The sequence below is a fragment of the Elephas maximus genome, chromosome 14 (genome assembly GCF_024166365.1).
Source record: "Elephas maximus indicus isolate mEleMax1 chromosome 14, mEleMax1 primary haplotype, whole genome shotgun sequence".
Classification (NCBI taxonomy): Eukaryota; Metazoa; Chordata; class Mammalia; order Proboscidea; family Elephantidae; genus Elephas; species Elephas maximus.
Window position 1 is genome coordinate 20,652,270 of NC_064832.1, and position 21,352 is coordinate 20,673,621.

General features: G+C 38.1%; 1 protein-coding gene and 1 long non-coding RNA gene across 2 annotated transcripts in view; one reads left to right on the plus strand and one right to left on the minus strand.

Annotated features, from left to right (window-relative positions):
* Positions 1–1,222, minus strand: part of LOC126058313 (uncharacterized) — a 79,470-nt gene extending 78,248 nt beyond the window's left edge. Inside the window, exon 1 of the long non-coding RNA XR_007513181.1 lies at positions 1,112–1,222. This is a non-coding gene — a long non-coding RNA (uncharacterized LOC126058313). The remainder of the gene's footprint in view (positions 1–1,111) is intronic.
* The window catches only part of UFM1 (ubiquitin fold modifier 1), a 31,596-nt gene continuing 11,229 nt past the window's right edge, over positions 986–21,352 (plus strand). The window contains exons 1-5 of the mRNA XM_049853381.1: positions 986–1,095; positions 1,173–1,229; positions 4,980–5,037; positions 16,608–16,647; positions 17,910–17,942. Coding sequence (XP_049709338.1) covers positions 1,094–1,095; positions 1,173–1,229; positions 4,980–5,037; positions 16,608–16,647; positions 17,910–17,942 — 190 coding nt within the window. The 5' untranslated portion in view covers positions 986–1,093. The remainder of the gene's footprint in view (positions 1,096–1,172; positions 1,230–4,979; positions 5,038–16,607; positions 16,648–17,909; positions 17,943–21,352) is intronic.

The following is a 21,352-nucleotide window of genomic DNA, read 5'->3' on the forward strand; positions in this document are numbered from 1 at the left end:
GCGTTAGCGCCCATTTTGCGTATTAACTGCAATGGTCTGCAACAGCGCGCTACAATCATCGTGAGAGGGATGTTTCTTTTCCAAACACCGATGCTCAGATTTGGAAATAGAGGACATGCAGACTTCTGTTTTCTCAGTACAAGAACCTCTGGCTGTTAGATTCAGAAGGCTGGCACCTGTTTTACTCATCTGGGGAACCCCAGCTTTTTGCTTAGAGCCTAGCACATAGAATAAGTTGAGAATTTGTCGTTAAACTAAATACATGTGTTTGACGATTGGCAACTAGGCGCCCTGTGCTTAATCCTATTAGATCACATCACAAACTATTGAAATCGTCTGTTTCTGGGTCGGTCTTCCCAACTAGACGCCAAGTTCTTCAAGGGACAGGAAGGATCCTAGTCGTCTTTCTCACCAACCCTAGCACACGCCTAAAACAGGTAGTGTCGTCTCTGTTAATCTGTTACTGTGATAACTCTGTTATGTGCTAAAAATTAGTCAGAAATCAGTAATGGAGAGTAAAGTGTAAAGGAAAAAATATGAGAATAGCAGGGTCGGTTTGCTGGAAAGGCAGAATACGAATACTACGGCGGATTAAGATTCGTTTGTGGAGAATCAATGGCCGGAACTGAGAGCAGGTTGCCTTAGCAACACGGGCGCGTGTCTATCGAGGGCCCCGCCCCTCTCCGCTCCCCCGCCCCGCCCCTGCCCCGCCTTCCGCTCCAAGTGGCCCTGCCGCCTGTTTCTCGGCTCGTTTACTTCCGCCACAACCTGCCCTCTGGGGCCTAGAGGCCGCCTGCCTATACCACGCTTGCACTGCCTGACTAAAAATGCTGCAGTAAATAACGGCGCTTGGGGAACTAGTCGCTTCACAGGGTCCATACTTTAGTCTCTAAGGTATTAATGTAGAAATATTAGCTGTTTGTAACATGAAGACTTCACCTAACTTGAACGTCTGGAGGCCCCTGTCAGGCACTATCTTGGACAGCAGCAGCTTTGGAGGTCCCCAGCCCGTGAGGGAGACGTGGCCTGGGTGCGGGGCGCCCTAGCCGGCGGAGAAGCGGAGGCGCTCAGGGCTGCGTTCCGGTGGCTCATCATGTACGTATTTACTCACCAGCCGCCCTGCTTCCCGGCCCCGCTGCACGAACCTAACTCTGTCCCTCTGTCCTCCTCAGGTCGAAGGTTTCCTTTAAGATCACGCTCACGTCGGACCCGCGGCTGCCGTACAAAGTGTGAGTGGCCGCGCCCTGGTGGGCCTCTTGGGGCTGAAGGGGCCGGGCCGGGGGCGGAGGGGGGCCGGGCCGGGGGAGGGGGGGGCCCGGCCCGCACCCCGACGTGTCAACTTGCCCTTCGCGAGGGTGTGGGGTGAGGACGGGAGCGGCTCTGCTGGCGGCGAGCTTCGCTCGCGTTCTCTCTGCGTGGAGTGGAGTGGGGGACGCATGGATGGGGCTCTGGCAAGCTGTCGGGACTCTTGAACAGTTCTTCTTTGCCAGCTGTTAGAGGAAGTTAGGGAGACCTTACAGTCCAGGCTCAGAAACCTTGAATGGCTGTTACTGTCAGACTCCTGATTTTTGTTGTGTGAGTGCATTCTTCATTTGGGGATCACAAAGTAATGTGCTTCAGGGGATAACTTCCTATGTTGGGACTTAATAAAGAGCTTTTATTAGGAATGGGAAATGCGAAAACATGACGGCTTTACTATGCAAGGCTTTTTCATATCCTTGGTAGTTGAGGTGATGGAGTTGTAGTAGTCCAACCACATACTCATTTGGACCTTTCTGTGATTTTAAGTAAATACTCCTGAGATTATTGCAGCCGGAAGTCAAATGAAATATAGCAAAGAACAGGAATACAATAGAATTTTATGGATGACTGAACTGATAGTAGCAGATATCAAGTGTCAGTGAGTTGAGTAGCCCATCCATGGCCCATGCCACCTCCCAACCCCCTTGATGTTTTCATTCTCAAATGATCCCTTTCCTGCCTTAGGTCAGGGGCGAGAACCTTGTCATCTCCAAAATGTCATTTTCAAGCACTATTATTACGGGTAACTCCATTCTCCCCTCCCAACTGACTTTACTATCTTGTCTGCAGCAATGTTTCTTCTAATAAGCCATTGATCACACTGTTTTTTTAATTTATGATTACCGTGTCCCCCCCACACACACACACTTTACCCCATGTCTGTACTCTTTATTCAGCTTGGAGTTCTGGGTCCATCTTTAAATCACTCCTGAAAACACGCTCAACTCTGGCACCGCCAACTCCTTTTTCCTCCCTCTTCTAGAGTATGTTTCCACATTGATGAGAATAATCTACCACTGCAGGAGAGATCAGTGATGATGAGAGAGGAGTCTGAACTCCATCTCTTTGAATCTTGAGAATAAAATGGATGGGTTCCAGAGCCCAAGTGGGACAGTTGGTTTTTTACAGGAGTAAAGTCATGTTTCTCATTCTAACAGGATGGAAAAAGAAACATGGGTTAGTAGATATAGTAGTAAATTTATAAATGTGGTAATAGAAAGATGAATTTCTCTCTGATGGCTTGGGAATAGAGGAAAATGGGTCTTAGGAAGTGCTTGATGAAACACCAGCTCTAAACCCAACAACTTGTGTTTTCTATACATAACTGGTTGTTGCCAGAGCACATTACACGATCAGTCTGAGTGAGTTACATGTAAGATTCATGATTGCACTCAAGTGTATCCAGCTACCTACTATATTCCCTGAATTTGTGTACCCTGAATTTGTGTACTCTCCTTCTTATTCTCTGAAGGGATTTGTTTTTTTCCATATCTGTTAGACTTCTTAAGACCCATTTTCCCCTGTTCCCAAGCCATCAGAGAAATTCCCTGATCTTTCCATCACATTTATAAACTTAATACTACATACGTTGTTGTTAGGTACCATGGAGTCAGTTCGGACTTATAGCAACCGTGTGTACAACAGAATGAGACACTGCCTGGTCCTGTGCCACCCTCACAAGAGTTGCTATGCTGGAGCCCATTGTTGCAGCCACTGTGTCAATCCATCTCATTGAGGGTCTTCCTCTTTTTCACTGATCTTCTGCTTTACCAAGCATATTGCTCTTCTCCAAGGACTGGTCCCTCCTGATAAAATGTCCAAAGTATGAGGGACGTAGCTTTTTTTTTTTTTTTTTAATAATCCAAATCCCGCCTCTGTGAAGATTTTTTTAATTGCCTAGAGTCTATATTTTCCCCTTACTAGTTTGTTATAGCACTTTTTTTTTTATTCTTTATAATAACACTGTTCAAGTTGTACTGTAGTTCTTTTTATATGGAATATATATTAAAAGAACAAATGTTGCCAGTAATTTGCTTTAAATATGCACTTTAACATCCAGGAGAGTTCCTGTTTGTTTTTCAAAATACCAGTACAACACAAGTGCCAGTTTTACAAAATTATACTGACTGGCAAACACAACAGTTTCTCAAATATAGACGAGGACTACAGAATTGGAGCCGCTCTCAGTCCCTCTCATTTTCTGCCATTTAGAACACATATAAAATATAAGTTTTCATGTATATTTTACTGTCTTTTTTGTGAAGAGTCTCACCAACTTAATACAAGTAGAAATTTATTTCAGCTCATCAATTCTCCAATTGTAAAGTGGATTTTAGAAGTACTCTTTTTGGAAGCAGAATTTTAGGAAAAGAGTCTTAGATTTTAAACAATAGATACATTCTGAAATCCTTGCAAAGTACTTTTAGTCTTTGGTTTATAAATTATCATGTTACCAATTTATTAGGTAATTTTTTAAAAAATGACTATACTTTAGGATTGTGTTTTTATTCTCTTGACCTTTCCAAAAAAGAGAGAAAGGCAAAGGAAAAAAAACTGATACTCTTTTTCACTTTTTTTTTGGTTTGGTTGGAATGGGGGCAGACAAGTCTATTCACGCTTTTCTTTCTGGAAGTAGATACATGCTGTAGTAGATATAATGATTTTTATATTTAGAGATCTGCAAACAAGTTGAAAAAATTGGTCATATACATGAGAATGTTAACAGTAGCTGGTATTAAGACCTTAAAAAAAAATATGAATGGTAATAGAGAAGTTATAAAAAGAAATGTTAGTTTTGCAGTCTTTTTCCTATTTTGAAAGAGATCTTGGTTTTTTTTTTTTTCTTTAATCATTGTAATTTACTTTACATTAGAGACCTTATTTTTTTATTTTACGTTTTCTTTTTTTAACCTCTTACTATGTCCTGTGTCTGGTGTTTTCTTAGGGTATAATGCTTTTTTTTTTTTAAATTGGAAACATCACCCAGATTGACCCTGGCGCTAAATTATTAAAAAAAGAACTAAGTTTATGAACAGTCTTTAATGTACTTGCATGTCAGCAAAATCATGCATCTTTGTCCAAAACAGTATTTCTGACTGTGGTAAACCCTTTGTCAAATGATGATGTAAAAGGTAGTACACTTACCTCATTTTTAGTATTTCAGTGAATATGGTCATTTTTTGTTGACTTCATTTCCTATTTTAGATATGACTCTGAAGAAATCGCAGGTGGGTTTGTGAAAATGTTTATGATCCTACAATGGTCCCCAGGTAGCCTCTACTTATGAAAATGGTAACATTACTTCATCTGGGGGAAAGTTCAGACCAGATCTGTAGAAGATAAAGTATCTTGACTAAGGGGAGACATACTTCTTGAAATCTATCATGGAAACAGACAACAGCCCATATAGAAGACTGGTTTGTTCCAAAGCTTTGGAAGCGTATAAATCTACAGCTACATGGGTTGTTAATTTTCAGGTGGGGGGCACCGTCTCAGCTATAAAGCTAATTTTTATATTCTCTCTCTCTTTAGAGTGAATGAGTGTAATGTGAAATAAAAATACCCAGCCTTCATACTCAAAAGACAGCTTTGTCCAGGTCTGCTACAGTAGCTGAAATAAGGAACAAAAGGTTTAAAAAACAACTTGTTTTTTGGGTTCTTTTTAATTCTTCTTGCAGACTCAGTGTTCCTGAAAATACGCCTTTCACAGCAGTGTTGAAGTTTGCAGCAGAAGAAGTAAGTATGGAAATGGTAACAACCTTTACAGAATGCAGTTTGGCCACATGTATCAAAAATCTTTACATCATGATACACTTTATCCCCATTTCCATATGGATTAATCAGTCATTGGATTTATACTATCAGAGGTCCCTGGGTGGTGCAGTTTGCTCTCAGCCACTAACCTAAAGGTTGGCAGTTCGAACCCACCCAGTGCTGCCATGAAAGAAAGACCTGGCTATCTGCTTCTGTAAAGATTATGGCCAAGAAAATCCTATGAGAAATTCTACTCTGTAACACATGGGGTTGCCAGGAGTCAGAATCAACTTGCCTGTAGCAATTTTGGTTTTGATTTAGTCTATCAGAAAATTAAGACTCATTTACACATAGAAGAAAAATGAAAATTAAGAGAAGAATTTGTATTGAAATTGAAAAGGCACCATTGATATGTAAATTTTTTGGAAAAAAAATATATCGCACTGTGCTCTGAATCTTGTATTTTTACTAGCTTTGATTCTGGAATTACAAGGTTTGTTAATTTTTTTTTAAATCTTTATTATATTTTTCCAGTTTTTTAATAACGAGCACATGTTTTTAAAAGTGTCTAATGTTTGTTAGTTTCTTAAAATATGTTTGAGTTTTTTTTTTTTTAATAATTTTTATTGTTCTTTAAGTGAAAGCTTACAAATCAAGTCAGTCTCTCACAGGTAACCTTACTACATACTCCCACTTACTGTCCCCCTAATGAGTCAGCCTGCTCCCTCCTTCCAGTCTCTTCTTTTGTGACCGTTTTGCCAGTATCTAACCCTCTCTACCCTCCCATCTCCCCTCCAGACAGGAGATGCCAACACAGTCTCAAGTGTCCACCTGATGCAAATAGCTCACTCTTCATCAGCATCTCTCTGCAATCCATTGTCCAGTCCAATCCATCCGATGAGTTGGCTTCGGGAATGGTTCCTATTCTGGGCCATCAGAAGGTTGGGGACCATGACCGCCAGGATTCTTCTAGTCTTAGTGAGACCGTTAAGTCTGGTCTTTTTATGAGAATTTGGGGTCTGCATCCCACTGTTCTCCTGCTCCCTCAGGGGTTCTCTGTTATGCTCCCTGCCAGGGCAGTCATCAGTTGTGGCTGGGCACTGTCTCCTTCTTCTGGTCTCAGGATGATGTAATCTCTAGTTCATGTGACCCTTTGTGTCTCTTGGGCCCATAATTACCTTGTGACCTTAGTGTTCTTCATTCTCTTTTGATCCAGGTGGGTAGACTCATTGATGCATCTTAGATGGCCGCTTGTTAGCATTTAAGACCCCAGATGCCACACTTCAAAGTGGGATGCAGAATGTTTTCTTAATAGAATTTGTTTTCCCAATTGACATAGATGTCCCTTGAAGCTATACTCCCCAAACCCCTGCCCTTGCTCCGCTGACCTTCGAAGCATTCAATTTATTCAGGAAACTTCCTTGCTTTTGGTCCAGTCCAGTTGAGCTGACCTCCCCTGTGTTGAGTGTTGTCCTTTCCTTCACCTAAAGTAGTTCTTATCTACTGTCTAATCAGTAAATAACCCTCTCCCACTCTCCCTCCCTTCCCCCCTCATAACCACAAAAGAATGTGTTCTTCTCACTTTAATCTGTTTCTCAAGATCTTATAATGGTGGTCTTATACAATATTTGTCCTTTTGCGTCTGACTAATTTAACTCAGCATAATGCCTTCCAGGTTCCTCCATGTTATGAAATGTTCCACAGATTCATCACTGTTGTTTATTGATGCGTAGTATTCCATTGTGTGAATATACCATTATTTATCCATTCGTCTGTTGATGGACATCTTGGTTGCTTCCATCTTTTTGCTATTGTAAACAGTACTGCAGTAATCATGGGTGTGCATATATCTGTTCTTGTAAAGGCTCTTATTTCTCTAGGATATATTCCGAGGAGTGGGACTGCGGGTCGTAAGGTACTTCTCTTTCTAGCCTTTTAAGGAAATGCCAGATCGCTTTCCAAAGTGCTTGTACCATTTTACATTCCCACCAGCAGTGTATAAGTGTTCCAGTCTCTCCACAGCCTCTCCAGCATTTATTATTTTGTGTTCTTTGGATTAATGCCAGCCTTGTTGGAGTGAGATGGAATCTCATCGTAGTTTTAATTTGCATTTCTCTAATGGCTAATGATCGAGAGCATTTTCTCATGTATCTGTTAGCCGCCTGAGTATCTTTAGTGAAGTGCATGTTCATATCCTTTGCCCAATTTTGAATTGGGTTTGTCTTTTTGTGGTTGAGTTTTAACAGAATCATATAGATGTTAGAGATCAAGCGATGGTCAGAGATGTCATAGCTGAAAATTCTTTCCCAGTCCGTAGGTGGTCTTTTTACTGTTTTGGTTAACTCTTTAGATGAGCATAGGTGTTTCATTTTTAGGAGCTCCCAATTATCTGGTTTCTTTTCGTCATATTTAGTAATGTTTTGTACTCTGTTTATGCCTTGTATTAGGGCTTCTAAGGTTGTCCCTATTTTTTCTTCCATGATCTTTATTGTTTAGTCTTTATGTTTAGGTCTTTGATGCATTTGGAGTTAGTTTTTGTGCATGGTGTGAGGTGTGGGTCCTGTTTCATTTTTTTGCAGATTGATATCCAGTTATGCCAGCACCGTTTGTTAAAAAGACTATCTTTTCCCCAATTAACTGACACTGGGCCTTTGTCAAATATCAGCTGCTCGTATATGGATGGATTTATATCTGGGTTCTCAATTCTGTTCCATTGGTCTGTGTGCCTGTTATTGTACCAGTACCAGGCTGTTTTGACTACTGTGGCTGTATAATAGGTTCTGAAATCAGGTAGAGTGAGGCCTCCCACTTTGTTCTTTTTCAGTAATGCTTTACTTTTCCGGGGCTTCTTTCCTTTCCATATGAAGTTGGTAGTTTGTTTCTCCATCACATTAAAAAATGACATTGGAATTTGGATCGGAAGTGCATTGTATATATAGATGGCTTGTCATACAATAGACATTTTTACTATGTTGAGTCCTCCTATCCATGAGCAAGGTGTGTTTTTCCACTTAACGTAGGTGCCTTTTAGTTTCTTACAGTAGAACTTTGTAGTTTTCTTTGTATAGGTCTTTTACATCTTTGGTAAGATTGGGGGCTACTGTGAATGGCATTGATTTGGTGATTTCCTCTTCCATGTTCTTTTTGTTGATATAGAGGAATCCAAGTGATGTTTGTATGTTTATCTGGTAACCTGAAACTCTGCCAAACTTTTCTATTAGTTTCAGCAGTTTTCTGGAGGATTCCTTAGGGTTTCTGTGTATAAGATCATGTCATCTGCAAATAGAGATGATTTTACTTCTTCCTTGCCAATCCGGATGCCCTTATTTCTTTGTCTAGCCTAATTGCTCTGGGCAGGACCTCTAGCACAATGTTGAATAAGAGTTGTGATGGAGGGCATCCTTGTCTGCTTCCCATTCTCTCGAGGGAAATGCTTTCAGGCTCTCTCCATTTAGGATGATGTTGACTGTTGGCTTTGTATAAATGCCCTTTATTATGTTGAGGAATTTTCCTTCTATTCCTATTTTGCTGAGAGTTTTTATCATGAATGGGTGTTGGACTTTGTCAAATGCCTTTTCTGCATCAGTTGATAAGATCATGTGGTTTTTGTCTTTCGTTTTATTTGTATGCTGGATTACAGTAATTGTTTTTCTAATATTTAATAAACCTTGCATACCTGGTACAAATCCTAGTTGGTGGTGGTGGATTATTTTTTTTAATATGTTGTTGAATTCTATTCGCTAGAATTTTGTTAAGGATTTTTGCATCTATGTTCATGAGGGACATAGGTCTGTAATTTTCTTTTTTTGCGGTGTCTTTACCTGGTTTTGGCATCAGGGATATGCTGGCTTCATAGAATGAGTTAGGTAGTATTCCATCCTTTTCTATGCTATGAAAACCTTTAGAAGTAGTGGTGTTAACTCTTCTTTTAAAGTTTGGTAGAACTCTTGCAGTGAAGCCATCCGGGCCAGGGCTTTTTTTGGTTGGTTTTTTGAGTACCTTTTCAATATCTTTTTTTTTTTTAATGGGTCTATTTAGTTGTTGTGCTTCTGATTGTGTTAGTTTAGGTAGGTAATGTGTTTCTAAGAATTCATCCATTTCTTCTAGGTTTTCAAATTAGAGTATAATTTTTGTTAGTAATCTGATATGATTCTTTTAATTTCAGTTGGGTCTGTTGTGATATGGCCCATCTCATTTCTTATTCGGGTTGTTTCTTGTATTTAGTCAGTCTGGCCAGTGGTTTATCAATTTTGTTAATTTCCTCTAAGAACCAGTTTTTGGTCTTATTAACTCTCTGAGTTGTTTTTCTGTTCTCTAATTCATGTAATTCTGCTCTAATTTTTACTGTTTGTTTTCTTCTGGTGCCTGATGGATTCTTTTGTTGCTCACTTTCTATTTGTTCAAGTTGTATAGACAGTTCTCTGATTTTGGCTCTTTCTTCTTTGTGTATGTGTGCATTTATGGATATAAATTGACCTCTGAGCACTGCTTTTGCTGTGTCCCAGAGGTTTTGATAGGTAGTGTTTTCATTCTTGTTGCATCCTATTAATTTCTTTATTCCCTCCTTAATGTCCTCTATAACCCAGTCTTTTATGAGCAGGGTATTGTTCATTTTACAAGTATTTGATTTCCTTTCCCTGATTTTTCTGTTACTGATTTCTACTTTTATAGCCTTATGGTCTGAGAAGATGCTTTGTAATATTTCGATGTTTCGGATTCTGCAAAGGTTTGTTTTATGACCTAATATGGGGTCTATTCTAGAGAATGTTCCATGTGCACTAGTATACTTTGCAGCTCTTGGGTGGAGTGTTCTGTATAAGTCTATGAGTTCCAGTTGGTTGGTCGTAGCAATTAGATCTTCTGTGTCTCTATTGAGCTTCTTACTGGAAGTCCTATCGTTCTCCGAAAGTGGTGTGTTGAATTCTCCTACTATTATTGTGGAGGTGTTTATCTCACTTTTCAATTCTGTTAAAGTTTGTTTTATGTATCTTGCAGCCCTGTCATTGGGTTTATAAATATTTAATATGGTTATCTTTTCTGGTAAATTGTCCCTTTAATCATTATGTGATGTCCTTCTTTATCTTCTGTGGTGGATTTAACTTTAAAGTTGATTTTGTCAGAAATTAATACTGCCACTCCAGCTCTTTTTTGAGTGTTGTTTGCTTGATATATTTTTTTCTATCCTTTGAGTTTTAGTTTGTTTGTGTCTCTGAGTCTAAGGTGTGTCTCTTGTAGGCAGCATAGAGACGGATCGTGTGTTTTTATCCAGTCTGAGACTCTGTCTCTTTATTGGTGCATTTAGTCCATTTACATTCAGTGTAATTATAGATAAGTATGAGTTTAGTGCTAGCATTTTGATGCTTTTTTTTTTGTATGTTCTTGACAATTTCATTTTTCCACTTATTTGTGCTGAGAAGTTTTTGTGAATTGTGTGTTCCTTATTTTCATAGTAGTTGAATTTATGTTTGCTGAATAGTTATGTTTTTCTTGGTTTTTATTTTGAAGAATGGAATTGTTAGACATCTTTTTGGTTACCTTAATATTTACCCCTATTTTTCTAAGTAAAATCCTATCTTGTATCGTCCTATATCACCTTGTTTTCCTCTCCATATGCAAGATTTATGCCTCCTGTATTTAGTCCTTTTTTTTTATTTTTGTAATCTTTTGCATAATGACTTCAATGATTCCCTGTTATGAGGATTTTTTTTTTATTGTCGTCTTTTCGTTATGTAAAATAATGACTTCAATGATTCCCTGTTTTGAGCATTTTTTTCTTTTTTATTTATCTGATTTTGTTGTGATTGCCCTATTTGAGTTCATATCAGGATGTTCTGTTCTGTGACCTTGTGTTGGCATCTGATATTATTGATTTTCTGACCAAAGAATTTCCTTTAGTAATTCTTGTAGCTTTGGTTTCGTTTTTGCAGATTCTATAAGCTGTGCTTATCTGCAAATGTTTTAATTTCACCTTCATATTTGAGAGAGTTTTTCTGGATATATGATTCTTGGCTGGCGGTTTTTTTCCTTCAGTGCTCTATATATGTCATCCCATTGCCGCCTTGTCTGCATGGTTTTTGCTGAGCAGTCTGAACTTATTCTTACTGATTCTCCTTTGTAGGTGACTTTTCTTTTGTCCCTGACTGCTTTTAAAGTTTTCTCTTCATCTTTGGTTTTGGCAAGTTTGATGATAATATGCCTTGGTCATTTTCTTTCTGTATCAATCTTGTATGGGTTTCGATGAGTACCTTGGATAGATATCCTTTTGTCTTTCACGATTCCAGGGAAGTTTTCTGCCAAAAGATCTTCACCTATTCTCACTGTATTTTCTGTTATCTCCCCCTGTTCTGGAGCTCCAGTCACACGCAAGTTAATTTTCTTGATAGAGTTCCACATGATTCGTAGGGTTTCTTCATTTTTTTTAATTCTTTTATCAGATTTTTATTCAACTATATTGGTGTCAATTGCCTTATCCTCCAGCTCCCCCACTCTACTTCCAATTCCTCGATTCTGCTCCTCTTCCTATTGAGTTTTCTAATTTTGTAGTTTTACTGTTAATCTTTTGGATTTCTGAATGCTGTCTCTCTATGGATTCTTGCAGCTTCTTAATTTTTCCACTGTGTTCTTGAATAATCTTTTTGATTTCTTCAACTGCTTTATCAGTGTGTTCCTTGGCTTTTTCTGTAGATTGCCTTATTTCGTTTCTGAGGTCATCCCTGATGTCTTGAAGCATTCTGTATATTAGTTTTTTATATTTTGCATCTGACAATTCCAGGATTGTATCTTCATTTGGGAAAGATTTTGATTCTTTAATTTGGGGAGTTGTAGAAGCAATCATGTTCTGCTTCTTTATGTGATTTGATATCGACTGCTGTCTCTGAGCCATCTATAAGATATTGTAATGATTTCTTTTGTATTTGCTCACTGAGTCTTGTCTTCTTGTTTTGTTCTGTTTCAGTATACCCAGATGGGCTACTAGATTTTGCTATCTTGAGTGTTGTAGCCTTTGAATCACTTATATCCTGTTACCAGCTAGTTTGAGCTCTTACCAGATATATAAGCCTAAGAGTCCATTCACTATTCTTGAATAGAATCAGCTTAGGTGTTCTGAATTTGGGTCACCAAGTGTGTGGTGTAGACTATCACTTGTTAACTTAGAGGAGTAGTGGTGATAGTTGTGTGCACCAGATTCTAGTAGCGGCAGGGGGTTACACACGAAGGAGGGCAGGATGCTGACAGCCTTCCCCCAGGTGCCAGTGAGGTAGGTGTGTCTCTATTCCTAGAGCACTCTGGTGGGTGGGCTGTGTAGCTGTACCTTAGGCACCCAATGCTTGTACCTCTAAAGATTGGTAGGCATCACTATCCTCAGACCCTTTAGCAGGTGGCTAGGTGGTGTGGGTGGAGCTTCAGCCCTCAGTTCCCCCCTGTGGATCAGTGAGGGCTCTGTTTAATAGGTAGAGAGGTATCATACCTGGAAAATTGTCTTTCCACTGCTTTGCTAAAACAATTACAGTCAGATCTCTATCAGAATGGCCTTTGCATTATAATAGCTACCTTGTTTCCTGTAGGGATGAAAGCCAAAGAGTGTGGATCTCATATGCTTGGCTGGAGCTGATTCTGTGTTTTAATTCCAGTTTAGGGAAGTCAGGGAAGGATTTTTTGTCCCTGGGTTATTAGTAGCTGCTTCTCTCAGGAGAGGAGAATGGGTAAGGAAAAGAAAAAAAAAAAACAAAAAAAAAAACCACAGAGCACTTCACTCCCAGCCCTGGAAATTCCAATGTTAATGAAGCCTCCTGGGGCAGGGAGGGCAGGGATTAAATAGATAGGAGAGAGTAGCAGGAGGCAATATAGACAAAGTTACTTATCTTGTTTGGTGATGACTGTTTTATCTGAGATTCCAGAGGCACTGGCTGGGTGGAGATTGCCCCCGAGGGTCTGGCCTGTGTCCTGTGCTTGCACTGTCTTAGGAAGCCCTGTGATCAGCTTCTCCGCTCTTAGTCCAAAGCCCAGCACCAAGGTTTTCTGGTTGGGACGCTGTACTCCAGGCTCCAAAACCAGTCGCTGTTTCCCGGTGATTTCTCCTCCTGTCGGTTGCGTCAGTGCGCAGCCTGCTCGCGCTGTCTGAGTCTCTGCCGAGGTTACTCCAGGGGGTTAGGGGTTAGGGCTGTGTCCTGTGCTTGCCCCGTCTCAGTAAGCCACAATCAGCCCCACCACTCTGGCACCAGGGAACCACAAGGGCTCGAGGCTGTAGTGCGGGCACCCGTTCCAGAAGCAGTCGCTGCTCCAGGGCATGGCTTTTTGCTCCCCTGTCACTCAGGTCAACTCTTTTGTTCTGTGTTTGATAGTCAGGGTTCGTAGAGTGTCATGTATGTGATCAATTCACTTGTTTTTCTGAGTCTTTGTTGCAAGAGGGATCCGCAGTAGCTTCTACCTAGTCAGGCATCTTGGCCCCGCCCCTCTTGAGTTTTCTGTTTTTAAGAAATAAAATTTTTGCATCCCAAATTATCATCAGAAGCATTCATAAAACAACTATTTCGCCATGACTCTTGGAAGAGGAGCTTGACCTGGTGGAAAAGGCACCAAAATGTAACTTGGGAGCTTAGGTTCCTGATTTAATTGCATCGTTAATTAGCTGTATGACATGGGTCAGGTCCCTCAATTTCTTTCTCCCCTGATTTTTTTTAATCTGTGGAATGGGCATAGTTAATGCCTGGCCTTCGTGTTTGATTAAGTGATTGCATTCATAAAAAATTTTCCAGAATTAAAAGTGCTATATAAGTACAGAGTAACCCCAATTCAATTTTCTGGGTTCCAAATCTTCAGAAAAATAATTTTAATAACTAAATAAAAACCCAGCTCAACCTGTAATCCTTCCCCGTGCTGGAGTGATTAATGGTCAGCCAACCCTTCATACTCACAGCTCCTTGTAAACTATTTGCAGGTACCACAGATGACATTTAGCACTCGTTCAGAATTTAATTGAAAAGGGATAGTTTGTGTTTTATAGTCAATTTGATCTATTCTTCATTCAAAAAAAATCAGTAAAAAGAGATGAGAAACAAATCTGAATACAGCTTGTCTTTACTTTTTGCTGCTGGATCACCTGCAGGAAGTAGTCTTGGTCTGGGACATAACAAATCCCAGGATTTCCAGTTAAAGAAGTAGACGTGATAAGTTGTGATACATGTTTTATACTTATTTTATTGTCCGTCATTTATAAGCAAAGGTATTTTTGTGATTTTGGGCTGCTAATTAAAGTATAAGAAGATACTAAGAAGTATGCTGTAGAAAAGAAACTAAAATTTGCACAAAGACATACCAGAGTTTTAATGTAGCTTGTGATTAATGAGTCGGAATCGACTCGAGGGCACTGGGGTGTACTGGGTGTGATTAATATGACTCATGAGTGTCACAGATTTCGAATATGACTTTCAAGCAGCTATTGAGAGGGCTTTTCACAAGATGACATTTTAGAATCTTTGAGTGAGAACAAAAGTTGACCTGAAAGCACCAAGAGTTTGTGGGTTTAAATTCATAGTAAAACTCCCTTAATAAAGAAAAATTAAATTCCCAAACATACAACTGGGGGTTTATTTAACTAACTAATCAACTGTCAAAGCCTGAGAAGAGCCTCTTAACATCCTTAATTATGGACTTACGGGATCTACTGAAAAAATAAATGAAAATAGGAGCATAAAATGCACTTTGCACCCAGGAGACTACATAAGAAATTTATGTATTTTGGAAAACAAAAGTAGTTACTGTATTTTACATTGCTGGTGATTCTTTTCTCAAATTTCGGTTTAACAATTGCTTCCATATATTGAAAAAGGGGAAAAATGTGTTAGCAGTTGCTTTCGTTTTTTAATGTTCATAAAATATGTGATAATGCATAGCTCATCTTAAAATGGACATGATTTAAGAGTAATACTCAGTAGGATAGCTACAAACTGTAGGATTCAAGTTTCAGAAGTCTAAGGTGTCTTATAATTAATTTGGGTGTTTGATCAAAGTTATATTTACCATTATAACATTTACAAACTTAAAAACAATTTTTTAAATTTAGTTATCGAAGTACATTTTTTGGTTGTCTCAAAAATAGATTTGTTAATTATATGTTTAAATCTTTGAAAGGACATTTACAGTTAAGATTGTACTATACTATATTGAGAGTAAAATTATTTTTTAATTGGGTAAATAATCTTGTAGCAAGAAATTGTTCTTATGAATAATAAGTTCTTAATTTAAAATTGGATTCTTCAATTAATAATATAAAATAAGCTTTCAGTTCTTTTTTTTCACAACTATATATATGTCACTGTTTCAGAGCATTTATAACACTTCAAAGTGTTTTCCCAGCCCACTGGAACTGTAAAATGGTGGAGGTGAGAGAGGGGGAGTCTGAAAAATGGGGTCACTGGCCAAAAAATGTGAGGAACACCTTATATGCTATTTCCTTCTTGGAATTAAATTATAAGACCAAAAACCAGACCTGTTGCAGTCAAGTGGTTTCCGACTCATGGTGGGCCATGTGTGTTAGAGTAGAACCAAGCTCCGTAGGGTTTCTTGGCCGTAATCTTTACAGAAGCAGATCCTCAGGTGTTTCTGTCGTGGTGCCACTGGATGGGTTTGAACCACCAAACTTGAGGTTAGTAATTGAGTGCAGGGACCTATTAGCAGCATATTAAAGGCTTTGGAAAGACTACTAATTTCACCTAGTACTTTATAAACATATTTGGCGACAAAACTAGTCCACGGCGAAGAGTGCTTGATAAATATTTGTTGGATAAATGAACTATGAACAAGCTTTGGCAACTGCTAGCTTCTAGAACGTTAAGAGAAGAATACAATCTTCTGGTTGCCAGTAAGGTTCAATACTATATTTCATTGATTCAGAAGCACATCTTTTTACGTCTTCAAAATAAGGATGTGTCATTTATCAGTGGAATATTACTGTCGGCCATGTGACAATTACATAATTATCTAATGGTCAGCACCGTCACCTTAGTTACCTCCTAGTGGTATAATTAGACTATTACAGCTCTAGGTTTAAGTCAGCAATCATTTAAGGAGTGTTAGAGGAAGGAATGTGAGCCTCGGTTATTTCCTGAAAATCTTCTATTGCTGCCTCCTTTTAAACATGAGAGCTCCTGTTTAGAACTTGCCATTTCTGTGAGGAAATTTTAGAAATATTCTAATCAGTGTATTCTGATTATTTTCTTGCTTATGCAAGTAGGTGGTATGTGATAAAAGTGACATATGTCTAATTCTGAAAAAGTAAACACTGGGTCATAGTTTAATTGGCATTTTCTCATTTGATATCGTGTAACAAAAGATATCATCTTACAATCAGCAGTGTCATAGAATGAAATGCAGTATTTGGAAGACAGTATTCTTTAAAGAAAGCAAATTATATTATCTTAAAAGATAAATCACATTTTAGAATTATAGAATTGATTATATGCATCTCGTCCTTACCATCTTTTATTTATTGTTACTCAATACATATATATACACATAATTTTTTTTTTTTTTTTACTTTTTCTCCCTTTTAGTTTAAAGTTCCTGCAGCAACAAGTGCAATTATTACAAATGGTAAGAATTCATTTAAAATTTTTTGATTTCCTCAGAGCTATAGAAATTGTTTAAAAGGAACCAAATTAATTAAAATTGGCTTAAATACCAAAAGCCTCAAATTTATACCAGCATTAATGATATCATAAAAATGATATATAATTAATGATATCATTCTAAATGAATCATAAACATGAAGTCAGTGCTCTTATCCATAATTAACTCTCTTCAGCTTATTTAAGCTTTTGGTGTAGCGTAGCACTATAATGTCTTGTGTCCTTGTCACTTCATACCAGATTATTAGTGTAATGAAAATAACTTCATCTTTTTTATTTAACAAGTTTTTCTTTTGTTTTTGTAAATAAAGTTGTATTGCTTAATGCTTTAGATTATAGAAAATTAAGCAGTAATACGCCTTTTTTATACCTTGCTGTTTCTTTCCTGATTGAAAGCTGGTTCTTAGAGGCATGTGATAATGAGAATCTTACTTAGTTAGATTTATAACTGAAACTCTAGATGTCTTAGAATACTGGTAATAATTAAGTACACTGAACTAACCCTGAGAGAAAATACTGAAGTATGAAATAAAGAGGTTAGAAGTAAAGATTGCATAGAGTACTTAATTATCTTTCAAGAATATAAGTAATGTTCATGGTGCTGGTCAGTGGTATGTGTGCAGTTCAGATAGACCAAGGGATTCTGGGTTTGTTGTACAATAGTGTGAGTTAGCTTAGGTAGGACAGAGTTTCTCACTCTAAAACATTCTGCATGCTGACACACTGAAGTGTTTCTCTGTTTTAAAAGAAAGCTGGCCTGCTTTCTGGAAAGTTTTGAGTTCACAAATGAATAACCCTTAAGAGTGTTTTGTAAGCTTTCAGGTGTCAGTGGAACAGAAATAAATAATTTTGTAGGCTCCCCAGCCTTAAAAATTTATGCCCCAGCTCCATATGGGAAAGATTAGTGACATCCTTAATGTGCTTTGAGCTTTTTGGGAGAAATGACAAACATTTTTTACTGTATGGGGCATAGGAGAATTGAGAACTGTCTTCTATAGAATTTAAAAGGATCATTGCAATGACAGATGCTCTTATTTAATCCAGCAGTGTTGTATAAGTGCATATTGGTAACAGGCTTCAACAGCCTTGAAAGATAACTTACCTGTTCTTGGATTTAAATTGTATAGCACTGTTCTGTATTGTGGCACTGTTTTGGCAAATTTCTTGTTAATATTAAACCACTTTAGCTTTATAAATAACTTAAGTAATTTTACACCTTTTTTCTAGATGGAATAGGAATAAATCCTGCACAGACGGCTGGTGAGTATCTTATTTGAAGGCTCGTGGAGGTATAGGTGGGGGCTGTATCTATTAATTGATATTAAATATTTGATTTATTCTAATTAGACTTGATAGACTCTTATTAAGATATTAGCTACTTTTAGGAGTTATGTAGCATATTTAACCTGTACGTGCCTGCAAAAATGGGCTCAAACATAGCAGTGATTGTGAGGATGGCACAGGACTGGTAGTGGTTTGTTCTGTTGTACATAGGGCCACTGTGAGTCAGAATCGACTCAATAGCACCTAACAACAATGTATACTTTGGCTACAAGTCACAGAAAATGTGACTGATAATGGCTTAAGCATTGAAAATATTTAATTAAAATTAAAAATCAGTTAAATTAAAGATATTTAAGAATGGGGCATCAATTAGAGGAAGACTTGTTAACAACCTGTGTTACGCAGATGACACAACCTTGCTTGCTGAAAGTGAAGAGGACTTGAGGCATTTACTGATGAAGATCAAAGACCACAGCCTTCAGTATGGATTACATCTCAACATAAAGAAAACAGAAATCCTCACAACTGGACCAATAAGCCACATCATGATAAACGGAGAAAAGATTGATGTTGTCGAGGATTTCATTTTACTTGGATCCTCAGTCAACACCCAGGGAAGCAGCAGCCAAGAAATCAAAAGATGCATTGCATTGGGCAGATCAGCTGCAGAAGATCTCGTTAAAGTGTTAAAAAGCAACTGTGTCACCTGAGGACTACTAAGGTGCATCTGGCCCAGGCCATGGTGTTTTTAGGTACCTCATATGTGTGTGAAAGCTGGACAGTGAATAAGGAAGACCAAAAAAGAATTGACGCCTTTGAGTTGTGGTATTGGTGTAGAATTTTGAATATACCATGGACTGCCAAAAGAACGAACAAATCTGTCATAGAAGAAGTATAACCAGAATGCTTCTTAGAAGCAAGGATAGCGAGACTATGTCTCACATAGTTTGGACATGTTATCAGGAGGGATCAGTCCCCAGAGAATGACATCATGCTTGATAAAGTAAAGGGTCAATGAAAAAGAGGGAGACCCTCAACGAGATGGATTGACACAGTGGCTGCAACAATGGGCTCAAGCATAGCAACAATTGTGAGGATGGTGCAGGATTGGGCAGTGTTTTATTCTGTTGTGCATAGGGTCGGAACCAACTCAATGGCACCTAACAATAACAATTAAACGGGTAAAAAGCCTGAGGATAAGATTGTTCTGTTTTGGAAGTAATAGTTGTGAGGTAGTAGGTGTAAAGTACTTAAAAGCTTACCTTCTCCATAGTAAGCACTTAGTAGTAAGTGTTACCCAGTGCCATCGAGTCCATTCCGACTCATAGCTATTAGTATTATTTTAAAGTAGTGTGGTCATTTAAATTTCAGAGAGACTTGGTCTGTTCTTAGCTTTAATCTGTTAACAAGACACAGATTGATATATTGATGTAATAAGTAGTAAGCCGGATAAATGTTGGTTTACAGGTGTCTTAATTATCTAGCGCTGCTGTAACAGAAATACCACAAGTGGATGGCTTTAACAAAGAGAAGTTTATTTCTTCACAGTAAAGTAGGCTAAAAGTCCAAATTCAGGGCGTCAGCTCCAGGGGAAGGCTTTCTCTCTGCTGGCCTTCTCGTCAGTCTTCCACTGGACCAGTGGCTTCTCTGCACAGGGATCCCAGGTCCCAAGAATGCACTCTGCACCAGCACTGCTTTCTTGGTGGTATGGGGCCCCCAGCTCTCTGCTTCCTTCCTTTCCTTTTATCTCTTCTAAGATAAAAGGTGGTGCAGGCCACACCACAGGGAAACTCCCTTTACATTGGACTAGGGATGTGACCTTAGTAAGAGTGTTACAATCCCACCCTAATCCTTTTTAACATGAAATTACAATCACAAAATGGAGGACAATCACAAAATACTGGGAATCATAGCCCAGACAAAGTGATATGTACATTCTGTGGGGGACATAATTCAGTCCATGACAAAAATCCATTTGCAGTGTTTTGAAGTTAAGCATGCTGAAATATACTGTAAACTTAATTTTAAGCATTTGCTATTTTTAATTCATTATATTCTAAAGTGCTTCTTATTAAAACAAAATTATATTCTCATAGGCTTTGGGATTGAAATTTAGCCATATAGAAATTATAAGGGAATTTAAAATTGTGAATTTTATATTTAAATCTGTAGTTTTAAGTATATGATTTCATTAAATTAGAAAGGTTATTTACTGAAAAGTTGGCACTTCCTGTATGGATGTCTTTAAATTTAGTGATGGTAGATAGGTTTTTGTTTTGTTTAACTCCAGAAATGTTCAGTAATTTATGTTAAATTACTGCTTTCTCTAACATCTTGTATTTGTACTGCCTTTAAAAAATTCAGTTGTAAAAACACTCAACAAGATAGGAATAAAAGATGTCTTCACTATGATTAAGGGCATTTATGAAAAGCCTACAGCTAACATCATATTCAATAGAGAAGGACTGAGAGCTTTGCCATTAAGATCAGGAACAAAACAGGGATGCCCACTTTCACCACTTCTAGTCAGCATTGATCTGGAAGTCCTAGCCAGAGCAGTTAGCTTAGAAAATAAATAAGTAAATAACAGTGTCTAGATTGGGAAGGAAGAAGTAAGACTTATCTCTTTTCACAGGTAACATGATTCTATACATAGAAAACCCCAAAGAATGCACAAGAAAGGTATTAGAACTAATAAATGAATTCAGCAAAGTGGGTGGGTACAAATAACACAAAAATCAACTGGGTTTCTATATGTTAGCAATAAACAAGGGGAAAAGGAAATTAAGAAGAAATTACCATTTAGAATAGCATCTAATAGAATAAAGTACCCGGGAATAAATTTAATCAGGAATGTGAAAGACGTATACACAGAAAACTATAAAACATTACTAAAAGAAATCAAAGAAGACCTAAGTAGATGGAAAGCCATAAAACAGACTCTAATGACATTGAATGCAGAGATAGCTCCACAATAATAGTAGCAGACTTCAACACGCCACTTACAGCAAAGGACAGAATATTCAGAAGAAAGCTCAATAAAGACACAGAAGGTCTAAACGCCACAGTCAACCAACTTGACCTCATAGATGTATACAGAACACTCCACCCAACATAAGCCAAGTATACTTTCTTTACCAATGCACATGGAATATTCTTCAGAATAGACCACATATTAGGCCGTAAAGGAAGCCTTAATAGAATCTAAAAAAAACAAAGTATCTTTTCTGATCATGAAGCCGTAAAAGTAGAAATCAATAATAGACAAAGGAAAAATCAAAGACATGGAACCTGAAGAACACCTTGCCCAAAAACTATTGGGCTATAAAAGGAATTAAGGATGAAATAAAGTCATATAATCAAACGAGAATAAAAATGTATCCTAA